Here is a 14,605-nt window from a genome sequence, read left to right as displayed (position 1 = left end):
TTATAGAGGAAGAAGCAGGATGCTGCTGAGAGGTGAAATGACCCATGCAAGGTCACAAGGCTAGGTAGAGGTGGAGCAGAACTTGAATCCAGACCTTCCGCCTGCCATGCCAGAGCTCTGATGATTACGGCAGAGGAGGCACCTCGGGAGACCCCGGGCACTGTGGGCTGGAAGACAGAAGCATGCCACCCCGGCCGCTGGGTCTCCAGCAGAAGCTCTTGCTTGGGTCCCGCTCCGCCACACCTTTCGTTCTGAGTTTCCCTCCCTCGCAGGCCCCCTGGCGTGTGCTCAGCCTAACCGCGCAAGGCAGGGCATGCAACTCACTCCCCTCGCTGCGAGGTTCAGGAGCGAGCCAAGGAAACTTCTCATGTCTGCATATTTAAGCGCTTTTATTAAGTGGAACAAGCTATTTCTGAACACGAGAGTGGCCAACAGCCTTAGAGGAAATTAAAATGAACCATGACAATGGAAAATTGCACAGGGGCACGGCAGATTCTCCGGAGATAAATACAACAAGCCTTTCCACAGCATTCGGGAAAGACTGGAGATCAGGGAGATTATGTTGTGAGAGGGGAAACAGCAAAGCATCAGAAAATTAGAGCGCAGGCTGGCGGGAGGGCCAGCTGTAGGCTGGTCGGGCCTGCGGTGTCCCTCTGTTAAAACCCCCCACGCCGGGGCCTGGGGGACAAGGTGGGACAGAGAAACAACAGACAGACAGATCTCCGTGCAGCTCAGCAAACGTTTGCTGAGCGCCCACGGCATCCCCCAACTCCTATGTGGAACCCCTGGCTCCACTGTGATGGCATTCAGAGATGGGTCCTTTGGGAGGTAATTTGGTTTGGGTGAGGTCATGAGGATGGGGGTCCCAAGATAGGACTACGAAAGAGGAAGGGACTAGAATTCCCCTCCCCCCTCTCTCTCTCTCTGCCATGTGAGGGTACAGCAAGAAGGCAGCCAGGAGGATTTCTCTTGAGAGCCCACCCAGAACCCTGATCTTGGACTTCCAGTCTGCAGAACAGTTGTGAGAAATAAATCTCTGCCGTCACGTTACCCGGTCTACTGTATTTCGTTACCGCGGACAAGGTGACTGATACAGTGGGGAATGGAGGTGGATACTCAGACCTCGGCTTCAGAAAGCTCCTGGGTCTTGAGGGCTAGAAGCTGGCACATCTGAGGGTTCAATAGGTATTAGCTGGTACAGTTAGGATTGCGACTCCTCCATCAGCCTGTGTGCCCCCTGGGCCAGAGGCTATTCGTTGCTGTGTCTGCCGGCACAGGCTAGCTTCTCAGTAAGTGTGGGGTGAGTGAATGAATGAATGAATGAATGAACGATGCACCTGAAGGTGATGGGCCCCAGCACAGAATGGATGGGGCTGTGGTAGCTGGCGCTGCTTCTGGGAGATGAAGGGAAGAAGGAAGCCTTGGCCCGCCCCCTCTGCTAAGGAAGGGGCATCAGAAGAGGGAGTTTGTCTGCCACCCTCCTCCCCCGGCCCAGGGATCCACAGCAAGCAGCCGCAGGCGGCAAGCCCCACAGCCCTCTCCTTGGTGCACCCTCTCGCCGCCGAGCTGGGCAGAACCCTCACAGCTCTGCTCTCCCACAGCCGCACCCCTCCCACCTCACTGCCGAGGAAGAGAGAAGTCTGTGTGTCCATCCACCCGAGAGGGCTGCTCCCCTGTGCCTCCCGCCCCCTTCCTCCACCTCCTGGGAATCGCACTGCTCTTCCTCTTGCGCCTGGACCTCCTGTGAGTTTAGACGGAATCCATCCGCCCCAGCAAGCTCTCCGAGCCCGAAGAGGCGAGCTGGTGCTCAGCGATGCTGTTCCCTTTAAGGAGAATCGCTTGAACCACCGCAGTTCTGAACGAAGGGAGCTGAGCTGGACTGTGGCCCGAGCAGAGAGGGGGTGCCGGAGAGCGGGGAAGATGTAAATGGGAGCCCCGGTTGTGTGCTTCTGGACCATTCCCCGGCAGGCGCGGTCAGTCCCGCTGAGCTCCCAGGCCTGCTGGGCTGCAGAACCCAGGCCGCAGTCCTGAGACACGCACTTGAAGCTGAACTTGCTGCGGTGCATCTTGAAGTCCCGGCAGTGAAACTGTTTTAGCTCCTTGAGCCGTGCAGCCAGGTCTGAGGAGCTGCCTCACAGGGACACTTGTGCTGCATTGTTTGTTTCTTTGTCCTGCCTGACCTCGGGGTGACCCTGACACAGTCCTCCCTCTTGTTAGGCCTCTAATGAGGTCGCCGAAGACGTCTGTGTCAGCACCTCCTTGCTGGGCGTGAGAGTCGAACTCAGTCGACTTCCCACTCGGAGGGAGTGTCGCGGTGCCGGCCGCGTGGCGGAGGCTTCAGAACTCGGAACCGTTCCCGCGCACCGGAGAGCCTCCTCCTGTCTGGGATGAACACCTGAAATGCTCTGCCCTGGCCCGCAACTCAAAGGGCGGGTGGAGGGGGATTTGAGGGGTGTTAGCGGTTCGTTGAAGAAGGGACCCTGAGGGAGTGCAGACAGTCAGGGGGACTCTCAGTCTTGGGGTTCTTTCTGGCTCTGGGTGGGTCCTGCACCCAAGGAGGCCTTTGTTCACCCTAGAACGCCCTGGAGGGTGGGCCTGGGACGGCCCTCAGAGGCAGAGGGGCCAGGCCACCCCCCCGACCGAGCTGTGCCAAAGGGCCTACTGCTTCCCCTGGGGTGGCGAGCAGCCGCCTCCAGGAAGGCCTCTGAGGCCTGGTTTAAAATTAATATTGGGCACTCAGGGCCTCGGCCTCCGCGGGCCAAGCTGGAGCTTCCAGTGTTCAGTGGGGGGCCCTCATGTATCTCCTCCCTCCCCTTTAGCTCAGCTGCCCGCACAAAGGGCTTTTCCTTACCAGATGCACTGAGGACTTTGTGTCCGCACTTAACGAAGGCTCCGGGAATGGCTACTGTCGGAAGTGTGTCCGAGCGTCTGGAGCTGACCCTGGGGAGGACAGGCGTGTCACGGGCTCTGAGGCCAGGAGGGAGAGGGGTGGTGCCAAGGTGTCTGCCTGCAGGGCCAGCACGTGGGAGCTGTCCCATCAAAGGCCCGAACGGGGCTGCTCTCGCCATGCCTACCTTCCCGCCCACCCCGGCAACCAGAATGAGGGTGGGTCGCCGCGGTCCAGAGGGAGCTGCCTCCTCGCGAATGCCGGGGTGAGCGGGGCCAAGGCCGGGCAGGTTGCAAGGCACACGGCCGTTGGGGGGAGCGGTGAGGGCCGTCGGAAGGGGGTGGAGGAATCGAGGAAGGGCCCACCCCAGCGCTGCGAGCAGGTGCCCCCCGCCCTCCCCCTCACCTGTCCATCTGGGCCACTCGCTCCCTCGCATCACAGGCGGCTGCTGCGGGCCAGGCTGGCCCTGCACCTTTCCGCGGAATGAAAGGGAAGCGGCAACCAGAGGGGGGCCGAGGCACAGGAAAGGGCCTCTTTCTTTTCAAAGACTTCCGTTTGCGATGGGCTCTTTTTTTTTTTTTTCTAGGTGATCTCATTTCAAAGCCCCTTTGAAAATTGTGTGGGTTTTGTAATGGATGAAAAGTTACTTGGAAAGGGGACTAAGAAGTTTCCCGTTGAATGTTGTTAGAGGAGAGTTGAAAGCTTTGAGTTGAAGGTTCTGCCGGATTTATCATTTCTTTTGTGCGCGAGGCCCCTCCACCGGGAGAGGTTCCGGGGGCCTGGACAGGGCGCGGTGCGGGCGCCGCCCCCGGCACGGCTGCCTCGCATGTGCGAGGGGAGCCCTCGGTGCTGAACTCTGAGCAGAAATGTCTCTCAGCCGCAGGCTTTGAAGCCGGGAAACGGGGAGCAAATATACTCGCAGAATGCTATAGGAAGCTGGGTCTCATCAGAGACAATGGCTGCCGCGCAGGTGTTTCATGCCAGAAAGATAATTGAGAGAGAAGGTAGGGCCCCGAAGGTGCTGAAAGAGGCGCACGGGGGACCGGGCGGAGCCCCGGGGCGTGTCCAGGTGGGAGACCTGGCGAGAGAAGCTGGTGAACAGCACCGCCGAGGGAGAGAGCCAGGAACAGCATTGTGACCTATGTGGAAGGGAAGGCGTTCCAGGAGGGAGAAGGGAGGATGCCAGTGTGGGGGTCAGAGGAACAGGCTGGGAAATGCTCCTGACTTGGCATCAGGAGGCGACTGGTCATTTAAAGGGTCATTCGATGTCCTCACTGAAGTGCTGGGGTGGGAAGAGTTCAGAGGTGACAGGTGAGGGGTGACAGGAGTCCAATGGCAGATGCCCTGGCCCCGGGGAGGGGAAAGGCCACCGAAGAAGAGGAGGAGGCAGGTGGGTGCGGGACTGGCAGCTGCGGTGCTCGCACAAGGAAAGCCGAGGGGAAGGGGCTGATGGAGAGGAAGCAGCAGGAGAAGAGGCCGTGAGGGCAGACCCTGCGGTGCACCGCCGGCTCTGGAGAGGGGCGCCGCCCTAGCCTGGGGCTGAAGAACTGGCCCCACTGGGAAGGGCCAAGAGTGCACGGGCAGGGGTTGGAGGAACACGTCCGCGGCCTGGGGCCTAGGGGGTCTGAAGAGTTGGGGGACGTGATGGAAGCCCCCGGGGATCTGGCTCCCCAGCCCGTCATGCTGACAGGATCAGAGCAGGAAGCCCAGTTGGGGGGGACACAGTGGAGGAAGGGGAGTCCGTGGCAGGCACCCCGTGGGCACCAGGAGAGGGGCGCTGAGGGCCACCCACACAGGGCAGTGTGAGCGTGGCCCTGACACAGCTACACCTGTTTACGGGGCGTCAGCCGCAGCGGGGCGGGCTGGCCCTCCCAGAGCACCGCGGGGAGTCTCAGGACGGCGTAGGGCGGTAAGGGCCCCAGGTCTGGCTAGGACGGTCCTTCTCCGGGCTGATGACCCTCACCTGGACAATGAAGGCATGAAGGCGAGAGCACAGAACTCCTCACGGGAGGGAAACACGTCGTGCCCGTGCCCAGGGCAGGTAGGAGGCGCTCAGTAAGTGTGAGCTGCTAGGCCGGCAGCCCCGTCTCACCTGTGCGGGGCAGCGCTTTAGGGCTGGGTCCTTAGGCCGACCCAGGGAGAGAGACGGCACAGGCAGTAGTTGGCGGTTTCGTCTTACAGTGTTCGCAGGTGACCCTCCGGGCAGGACACAAAGGCTGGGAGCACAGGGCCAGGGTCAAGGCTGACTGCTGGCCTCTGCAGTTCCATCTCAGACCCCAGCACATGGGGACCCTCATCACACTGTCCCCTGGGGTCCCTCCCTCTGTGCACAGCTCCCTTCCCCACCCCCAAGCCACACCCTCTCCCCTCCCCCGCCCCCACCCGAGCTCCCAGCAGGAACGCTTGCCCTCCGGAGACACCATCATACTCTGTAATATGATTGGAATCTGAATATATATTTAAAATGACAAGATTGAAATTAAAATTTAAATAAAGAATTACTTTTCTGTAAGTCGCTCCGAAAGCAGTAATTTAGCAGCAAATTGATAGAGAAAGGTAAGCACTGGTCCTTTAAACCATCATGCGGTTTCCGGCGTGCGAGCCAGAAGTGTCTCAATTTAACACATCATTGGTTAGTATTATTAGAAATTTCATCGGGCCCCAGAGTGCGTTATGGTGCCGCTCCAAAGGGAGCCCGAGGGCACTGGCCTGGGGCCGGGGGGCCGAAGGGAGCAGCCTCATTAATGAGGGCAGGAGGGGGCTCCAGAGAGCGTCCCCCAGCCCCCGGTGGGACTTTAACTGCAATTACCCTCTTGTGTAGATCAGTAGCCATCCTGAAATGGGAATTGAGAGACTCATAAATGTCATTCGTTCTTCCCGAGGCCCCAGATTTATAGCTTTGGTGTCTGTCAGCGTGTCCTCCTGGCCCCTTGGAACCTAGGCCGGGGGCGGGAGTCCGTGGAGACAGCGTGACCAAAGCGCTGGCGCCTCTGAGTGCCATGAGCAGGGCGCAAAACTCTGGCCCAGCCAGGACCTGCCCGCAGCTTCAGCTCTGAGGTCACCAAGTCAGGGCCCAAGTGGCCTGGGAGCTTGGAGGTCAAGGCTGTCACTGTGCCTCTGAGTGAGGTCCACGGGCCACCGGCGACACCTGGCAGGCTTGTGCAGGAGCCACCTTTAGGGGTCCACCCCCCGTCCTGGACCCTCTGAATCAGAAGCTCTGGGGGCGGATCCAGAAACCTGCCTTCTTCACAACCTGCCCCCCCGCCAGACACGTACAAGCACTCCCGCTGGAGAGCCCCTCCATGGGAGGACCCCTAGGGGCAAGCTCCGAGTGTGATCCACCCGTGTCACCCGTGGCTTCTCCATTTTCATGCAAGGCCACCTGCCGCCCCCCACCCCGCCGCCCGTGCCTGGGGAGAGGTCGCACTGACTGGAGTTCCCGCATTCTCTGCCCCAGTTATGCTGCCTGCTCCCTGGGCACCGGCCCCTCCCGGAGGTGGGACACAAAGGGATGCGAACAAAACTGTGGCGTTTGTGTGTCAGGAGCGCCAGACAAAGGACTTCTGATCTTTTGCTGTTTTGCAATATATACAGTAGACCGCGTATCCTTTTGTTTTTCATGGCTTTGAACAAATTTTACAAGAGCTCACAAATCTGTGTACAGACACTCCGAGAGGGCTCGGCTGGACCACCTGAGTGCCCCTGGTGTTGACTCGAGTCACACAGTGGAATCCATCGGGTCGCTGGTCTGGTCTGGAGGGTCCGAGAGACCCAGGCAGAGGCTGCGAGTCCTCTCAAAAGGCGGGGCCCAGAGCTGGCGTCGTGTCGCAGCATTGTGGTCCTGTGGCCACTCTCCCAGCCTGCACCATCCTCCAGGGTCCTCGGTGCAGGCGTGTCCCATCCCACCAGCACAGACTCCTCAAGGGCAGGAGTCGAACCTTGACCATCACCGTGTCCCAGCGTCCAGCTGTGTTTCCGGCCGAGGGTGAGCAGGGAGGCATTGTCTGACCCATCTCATGGAGGGGAGGCCTGGGTGACTCTGGGCTCCGTGGAGGGGAAGGGCTCGTCACTGAGAAGGGTGGGCCTGGCTGTCCTCCGTGACACTTGGCGGAAGGCAGTCCCCGCCAGCCTGCCAGCACCACACAAACGACGGCGGCAGTGTCGAGGCCTGCACCCTGCACACCTCCCCCAGGTGGAGCCGCCCCCCGTGCAGCTCCGCCTGGGCTGGTAGAGCACAGCCCAGGGCCCAGGGGGCCTGCTGCTGCGGCAGGAGCTTCCCCAGCCCCCAACCGGCGCCCAGCGGGCACTTGAGCCCGTGCCGCTGCCTCGGAGACTTTTTCATCCATTAAGGACCAGGGTCTTTAGTGTTCTTCAGTCGCTGCAAGAAGCGGGATGCTGTCAGCCTCCGTAAAAATGTGACCTTTGAAAATTTACAAGAGCCGAGGTTTAAAAGCTGCTGCGTTAATGATGCATCTCATTAGCATCTCATTAAAGGGAAGCAGAGAGAAGCCTGCTCCGCCAGATGATGGGCAGATAGGGCCACTTCCAGGTGCCAGGCAGGCTCTCTTCGTCTACCTCTCTCTGCCGAGTGTCATCATGTCACAGGAGAAGCACAGCCAGGAACACCGGGGAAAGGCCAGATATCTGGGTGGCTTCACTGACGTCCTAGACCGTGGCAGTGGCAGGGGGCAAGGGGAGGCTCTCCCAGTCCTACCTTCCTCTCCCTGGTCCAAGCTGCTGTCCTCCCTGGTTTCTGCGGCATTCTCGTGGGCAGGCGCCCCCCCTGGTGAGAATCGGAACTCCAGGAGGCCTGGCGTTTGGGCGTGGTGGGGGAGGCGGGGGTGGGGGCGGGGTGCCTGGAGAACCTCTGGTGGAGTCTTGGGCCTCTGAACTCTGGGTCCTGGGGGAAAGACTTAGCAAGAGCCGGACTCGGAGCTGGAGCTGCAGACCCGCACGCGGTGCCCCGGAAGCCTTCAGAACCCGGGCCCACGAGGTTCCTGGGGACCTGGAGCCTTCCGCAGGGGTATCGGCCCGGGTCGGGCCAGGCTGACGCACCGCCGGACGTGCCCCCTGCCACCTGGGCGCCCAGGCGCCTCCGCGTCTGTGTTTTTTCTGGAAGGCGTAGAAGACGGAATGTTCAGGTCATTATTTTAATAAAATAAATAAAAATGCCTGAACTGCGAGTTGCACATAGCTTCAGAAGTTGCTAGTGCTGGGTAGAGTACAAGTGGCCTTATTTATCTTTCCTAAGGGGGAAAAAAAAAAGATTCTGTTTTTCTCACAGCAGAACAAATTTCTTGTACATAAGAACTCGCTTGTAATATTCATGAAAGACACAGCCCGACAGCGAACCAGTTGTGGCCACCCCCAGTCACCCCCTGCACCCCGGCTGCCTTCTGTCTGCATGGGTAGCCGAGTGCTCCAGTCGGCTGGAACTAGTGACCCCAGAGCGGGGCGGGGCTCCCCGCAGGCAGAGGCCCAGCGCTTGTTTACTGACCAAACCAACTGACCAGCAAAGGCACAAGCGACTGAGCTGGCAGGAGAGTTTTGGAACCAACGTTAAGGCACAAGCTGGACCTCCTGGAGTGGTAGAGTTTGGAGTCTGGTGACCTACTGTGAGCGGGAGACCCCAGCCTCCTCTGCTGGCCGCAGCGCCGTTCGTCAGTAAGGGCCGGGCCCAGGGCCTCCGAGTTTCCAGAGCCCACCCCCCGCCCCCACCCCATGAAGGTGCCAGCCAGGGCCCTGGAGGCTGATTCAGCAGGGCGGGGATGAGACTGCAGGCAGTCCCTAAGAACCAAACCTGCCTCTGGCCGGGAGGCCTCCTGAAATCCTGGGTAGCAGAGAGGGGCTGCAGCACCCCCTACTGGTAGGAGGGGGCCTGTCTTACAGAGAAGGAGGGAGCTGATGAGGCCGGGGTGTCTGCCTTCAGACCTCACCCCAATCAGGGCCCTGGGTGAGACAGACACAGGCTCTTCCCCCTCAGACGCCTCTGATTACCGGGAAGCATCCTCTGTGCCTCTGAACCCACCAGCACCCCGAAAACCTGGGAACATAGAGGGGCTGCAGACAGGGCACCCTGCAAAGCTATTTGGAGAGCGGTCTAGAAGCCACAGCATTGCTCCATAAGTTCCGGAAGACTGTTGGGGAGTGCGGCCAAATCCCCACCCCTCCGCCCCACCCCAGGCTCCCATCTGCCCCCCAGACAAAAATGGGGCAGGAGCCTCTGGGAAGGAAGCCTGTTTGTTGAATTGTTCTTTCCTCTGGAGAGTCACCCTTTCCCTTTGTTTCCCGCTCTGTTCACAGACGAGAAGCATCTGAAACGCAGGCCAGAGATAAAGTGCCACCTAATGCAATTAGCTCAGTGCCGCCTTTGGTCCTGATGGGACGCGGCTCCGCTGTCCTCGGCTTTAGGCATCAGAGCCCCAGTCAGAGCTGTGCCCGCCCTCTGCTGGTACCCACCCCCAACCCCTCGTGTCCATTGTCGGAGAGACCCAGGAGAGAGCACTGCCTGCCCGCCCCCTCCCACCCCCACAGCCAGGTTACTGGGTCAGCTTCTGTCAGAGGCCGCCAGGACCATGCCACCCCCGAGAAAGGTCTGCGGCCGCCCCTTGGGGCTCCTTTGGCTTTTCGTGGCTGTCCCCACCCTCTCACCCTTCACCCCAGACTGCTTGGGGTGAAACTCTGGCTGCACTGCTGGGAGCCACAGCCTGGTTATCCCAGGCTGGGGCTCCCCAACATGTTTTGGGTTTTTTTTTTATTATTATTATTGTACGGGGTAGGCAAAAGTAGGTTTACGGTTGTGAGTACATGAAACACAGGATTTATTCTTGCACTGTTATTTATTTATTATTTTCCATACAAACAACCGTACACCCCCCTTTGCCCCACTCTGTAGTTATAATGATAACGATGGTAATGGCCACAGTAGAAAATTTGGCAAATGCAGAGAAGTACAGACAGGAGAACAGAAGTCCCCCGTCATCACCGAGGACGAGGACGGCGTCCCTGCTGACGCCGTGCTTTCCCCCTCCTGCACGCACGGCTTGCACGGCGAGGTTCTCTCCGTGTCTGCTCGTGTCCTGCTTTTCTCGTGAACGTTGCCGTGTAAGCCTTTTGCCATCTCGTTAGGAACTCTTAGTGAACGTGACTTTTAACGATCATGTGATACTCTGTCGTAGGCTGTGGCTCAGGGAGACCAGTGCCGTCCTAAGGGTTCTTGCACCCCGAGGTTCATTCTCTCTTTGCTCTAAATATCCACGTGAGAGAGTCAGACCCGAAGCCGGGAGCCTGCCTCCTTCCTTCCGGGAAGAATGAGGGACCGAGGGGCCTGGTGCGGGTGTTCCCCGCCTTCCCGCCCTGGTGGCCGCATGAGAGCTGTCGCCGCTAGCCTGGGTCCCCACCTTCCCCGTGTCCCCTTTGAAGCAGGACTTCTTGGGCCTCTGAGGCTGGTGTGAGGGCAGGGTGGAGCCTGGTAGTGGAGCTTTGGAGGGCCGTTCGCTCACATGTCAAAGGGCCAGGCATACGGTGGCGCTGAGTCCGGGCTGAGCACACTGTCGGCGCTCAGCATGCACCCACGGATGTTGTCGCAGTTTATTAATGGCCCAGGGGCCAGGGGACTTTACATCTCAGGGCAGAGTGCTGTTTCCTTTGTGGTAGCTTCAGGGGAGGGAGTGGCCACAGAGGGCGGCCAGGGAGGCACTGCTTTGGGTGCTCCTGGAGGCTGGGTTTCAGCAGAGATCACCGCTGTGCTAAAATGCTCTGCAGCTTCCCCTGGGACTGGATTCAGGCCAGGTCTCTCTGCCTCCAGCCTCGTGGCTCAGGCAGCAGGAGACCTGCTGGGGCGGTGGGAGGGATGGGGGGATGGGGAGGTGGATCCCAGGGCAGGACCCTCGCCAGGCTGTGCTCACCCTCCTGCTCTGCTTCTCCCCAGGCTCCCGGCATCTCCAAAGCGGACAGTCAGTCCCAGGGACTCACGACCAGCATCCGGTGGGGGCAGACGCCCATCAATCAGTCCACACCCTGGGACACTGATGAGCCACCCTCCAAACAGATGAGGGAGAGCGACAACCCAGGTGTGTACTTCCTCCCACGGACAGAGACGCCTGTGCCGGGGCTGGGAGGGGTGTCAGGGCCTCCCCGGGCCCAAGCTCCTCAGCGGGCACCGCCCCACAGTCTGCGGCAGCCCAGACCTCAGGCTGGGCCAGGTGGGACGGGCGCACTGTGAGCATTATCTCTGCTGCTCAGGAAAGTGTTTGGGAGGAAGCAGGGGAGAGAGAGTGACTGCGGATCTGCTTAGGGTCATTTTGAATAGTTAGTTACTCCCAAATATCAGTGCCCTGATTCATAACAAATTTCTCAAATCACACCTTCCCAGGAAGTTCCGCCTTGCCAACACTTACATGGGAATGGGGCTGGGGGCTTGCTCACCTCTTCCCGCAGCACCCCAGGCCTTCTTTGGACAGCTGTGACCTCAGCAAAAGCCTTCCCTGTTGTCCCCCATGGGTCCCAGACCTCCCTTTGGGGTACATACACATAGACCAGTCCACTCAGCCCCCCATAGCACAGCCCCACAGATATCTGGGGGTCCCACTCACCCCGCACTGAGTCTTCCGTGGGATGGACACCCGGGTTCTCCAGCCACACCCCAGAGTCCGTCATTCCTAGTCCCATCACCCTCAAAGGAGTCGCCCCACTCACCTTGTTCGACGACGATCCCGGTGACCCACCACGAGGAAGCCCTGTGCGGTCTGCCCTGCCCCCCCTTCTTTCAGCCCCTCTGCCGGGACCCTTGCAGCCTCATGTGGCTTCTGCTCTGCTGGCAGCCACGTCACGTGCTGCCTCAGCAGGAAGGCCCCAGTGCTGTCCTGCGGCTACTCTGACCCCTGTCCCTCTCCTCTCAACCTGGGGAGGCCCTTGGGTGTGGAGACCCAAGGGCAAGACCTTGTCAATGTCTTTGGGTGACCCTTAGGATCTCTTAGATTCCTGCTTTCATTGCTGACCTGTGCCCGGCCCTCCCAACATTATGTCGCCTGCAGACTTAGTCACGGTGTCTCCCATCCGTCATCCGAATCACGGGTGACAGTGGTGAGCAGGGCGTGCCTCACATCATTAGACACCGCTCTCTGGGTCTCCGGCGTCCTCGGGGCCATTCCCGGCTCATAGGTCAGTTGGCTCCGTGGTGCGGCATCGCTGTGTCTTCCCCGCAGAGCTCCCCGAGATCTCGCCCGCTGCGCCCTGAAGCTCGGGTGCGTTTCTCCGGGCTCCCTGGCTAATCCTGGAGAACACGGAGCTTAGAGGAACATGCCTGTCTCTAAGACACCAGGCTGGCCCACGGTGACACCGCCTCCCCTTCCTCAGGCCGGGAGACAACCCCCCAAGCAGCCGGCTCTAGAACCCTGCTGGCACTCCTTCACCGACGTTTGCCAGCTTCTCGTTTTCTCCCGCCTCCCTGGTTACCGGAATCAGAACTATTTGTTGCGCGTGGGTTCCGCGCCTTGCTCTGGGTCATCTCGATGCCCGGAGCAGCCCTGTCCAGCTGGTGGCATTGCTGTCCCACTGCAGATGAGGAAGCTGCCTTGGGGAGAGGGCTGTGCCTAGGGTCACCACTCGGCGAGGGAGGGCAGAAGGAGGGCTAACGCGCCGTCTGGCTGACTCCAAGCCTGGCGGCCCACTGTGCCCTTGGGACGAATCCTCAGGACAGCGCCCTCTGGTGGTTGGATAGTTGCCCTGCCATCTTGTTTCCTCCCCCCTACCTCGAAATCTTATTCCCCTGAGGGAGTCCCCAGCCCCAATTTTCAGGATCTGGGGCTAGGGGTCCTGAGTGGCCCCCCTGACTCTCCTTCCTCAGCTCCTCACCCTAATCTACACTGCCACTGAGGACGCATCAGGAAAACTACGGTGACATGCAGGTGACAGAGACCTAGATCCACACTCATTAGGTCAAAGGCAACCCAGACTGGCCTTGCCCCTCATGGTCGGTATCGTCCGGCACCCCGCTCAGGCCTGCCTGAGTCACCTCAGTGTCAGCGCGGTTCAGGGCCTTGGACTCCCTTGGCGAACCACAGTTTCCTTTTGGGGACAAAACGGTCTTCTCAAGTTCCCCCAGGGCTGGCCATGCAGAGGCCGCCTGGCCCCCCAGCAAGGCCATAGGGAGCAGCCCCTCGGGCCTCCCCACACTGCCCCCCAGCTCTGCCTCCCAGCCCCAGGCCCTGCCACTCTTGCCCGGCCCTTGCAAAAAAAAAACCCACCCTTTCTCAGACACATTCTCCAGAGAGGAAGGAACAACACCCACGTGTGTGGAACATCTAACACATACCAGACACCCTTTTCTCATTCAGTTCTTCCCGGGAGACCTGCAAGGTAGGTGTTGCTAGCTCCGTGCAACAGCTGGGAAGGGTGAGGCTCAGAGAAGATAAGCCACTTGCCCCAGGCTCCCAGCTAGTGAGGGGCAGAACCCAGATTTGAAGCCAGATCTCTGTGGAGGTCTGCCCTCTTTTCTCTCTGCTTTCTTGCCTCCCAACCTCTCCCAAGCGGACTGTGTCCCTTCTTCCGAGTCCCCCCTGCCACCTGGCACGTGTTCCTGAGGCACCGCTGTCATGCCACCGCAACCACAGGTCCTCACTCTGTGCACTCCTGGGCACAAGCATCTGGTCCACCTCTGTGACCCAGCGCCCAGACCAGGGCCTGGGGCCGTCAGTGTTGGTTGAGTGAATGTGCAAACGGCAGATGACATCTCTTCCATCTCCCTTGCAGGCACAGGGCCATGGGTGACCACGGTGGCCGCCGGGAGCCAGCCCGCCCTGATCGCACACTCCTATGGAGTAGCCCAGCCTCCCACCTTCAGCCCGGCCGTGAACGTCCAGGCCCCGGTCATTGGGGTGACCCCCTCACTGCCTCCACACGTGGGGCCCCAGCTCCCGCTGATGCCGGCCCACTACTCGCTCCCACAGCCGCCCTCTCAGCCACTGAGCAGCGTGGTGGTCAACATGCCTGCCCAGGCCCTGTATGCCAGCCCTCAGCCCCTGGCCGTTTCCACTCTGCCTGGCGTGGGACAGGTGGCCCGCCCAGGACCCACCACAGTGGGCAACGGTCATATGGCAGGGCCCCTGCTGCCGCCACCGCCGCCAGCCCAGCCATCTGCCACTCTCCCCAGCGGTGCCCCTGCCACCAATGGGCCCCCCGCGACCGACTCAGCCCACGGGCTGCAGATGCTGCGGACCATTGGTGTGGGGAAGTATGAGTTCACCGACCCCGGGCACCCCAAAGGTAAGTCCTGCTGCCACCTGCTCCCTGTGTGCCTGCGTCTGTGCCTCCCCACACGGTCACCACGACAGAGCATGGACAGGAGTGTGGTTCCTGGTGGCCTGTCCTCTCCAGCAGCACCCTACTGGCCTCGCCCCATCCCCGCTCCCCCCACCCCGGAGGCTGCCCTAGGGCCTCCCCCTGGGCCCCACACCTCAGACGGAGGAAGCAGAGGAGAAGGCAGAAGGCAGGACGGGGAAGTCAGGGCAATGTGAGTGGGCAGAAGAGGAGGGGAGGGGAGAGTCTGCAAAGTTCAGGGTCCTTGTGCCTCCAGCCCAAGCCCTGGGTCATTCTCACCTTTGACCCCAAGACCAGGCCAAGTGCAGAACGCGCAGGAACCGTCTGTTCCCCTTAGGGCTCCGTGGAACAGCTCCTTTGGCCCTTCTCCGTCTCCCACCCATGAGGACAGTGGGAATG

At 60.4% G+C, this 14,605-nt stretch overlaps 1 protein-coding gene and 1 long non-coding RNA gene across 6 annotated transcripts in view; one reads left to right on the top strand and one right to left on the bottom strand.

Annotated features, from left to right (window-relative positions):
- KLHL29 (kelch like family member 29) overlaps positions 1–14,605 on the top strand; it is a 281,972-nt gene that overhangs the window by 215,074 nt on the left and 52,293 nt on the right. For all 5 annotated transcript variants that reach the window (XM_045844674.1, XM_045844670.1, XM_045844672.1 and 2 more), the window contains 2 exons: positions 10,818–10,959; positions 13,640–14,152. In XM_045844674.1, coding sequence (XP_045700630.1) covers positions 10,818–10,959; positions 13,640–14,152 — 655 coding nt within the window. The remainder of the gene's footprint in view (positions 1–10,817; positions 10,960–13,639; positions 14,153–14,605) is intronic.
- Positions 373–3,389, bottom strand: LOC123822586. The gene is made up of 3 exons (XR_006786365.1): positions 3,293–3,389; positions 2,852–2,940; positions 373–2,382 (listed from the first exon to the last, which is right to left on the bottom strand). It is a non-coding gene; the product is annotated as an uncharacterized LOC123822586 (long non-coding RNA).

Source organism: Phyllostomus hastatus, unplaced genomic scaffold (genome assembly GCF_019186645.2).
Source record: "Phyllostomus hastatus isolate PE091 unplaced genomic scaffold, TTU_PhHast_1.1 phas_contig_402, whole genome shotgun sequence".
Classification (NCBI taxonomy): domain Eukaryota; kingdom Metazoa; phylum Chordata; class Mammalia; order Chiroptera; family Phyllostomidae; genus Phyllostomus; species Phyllostomus hastatus.
This window is presented reverse-complemented; position numbering and strand designations above follow the sequence as displayed.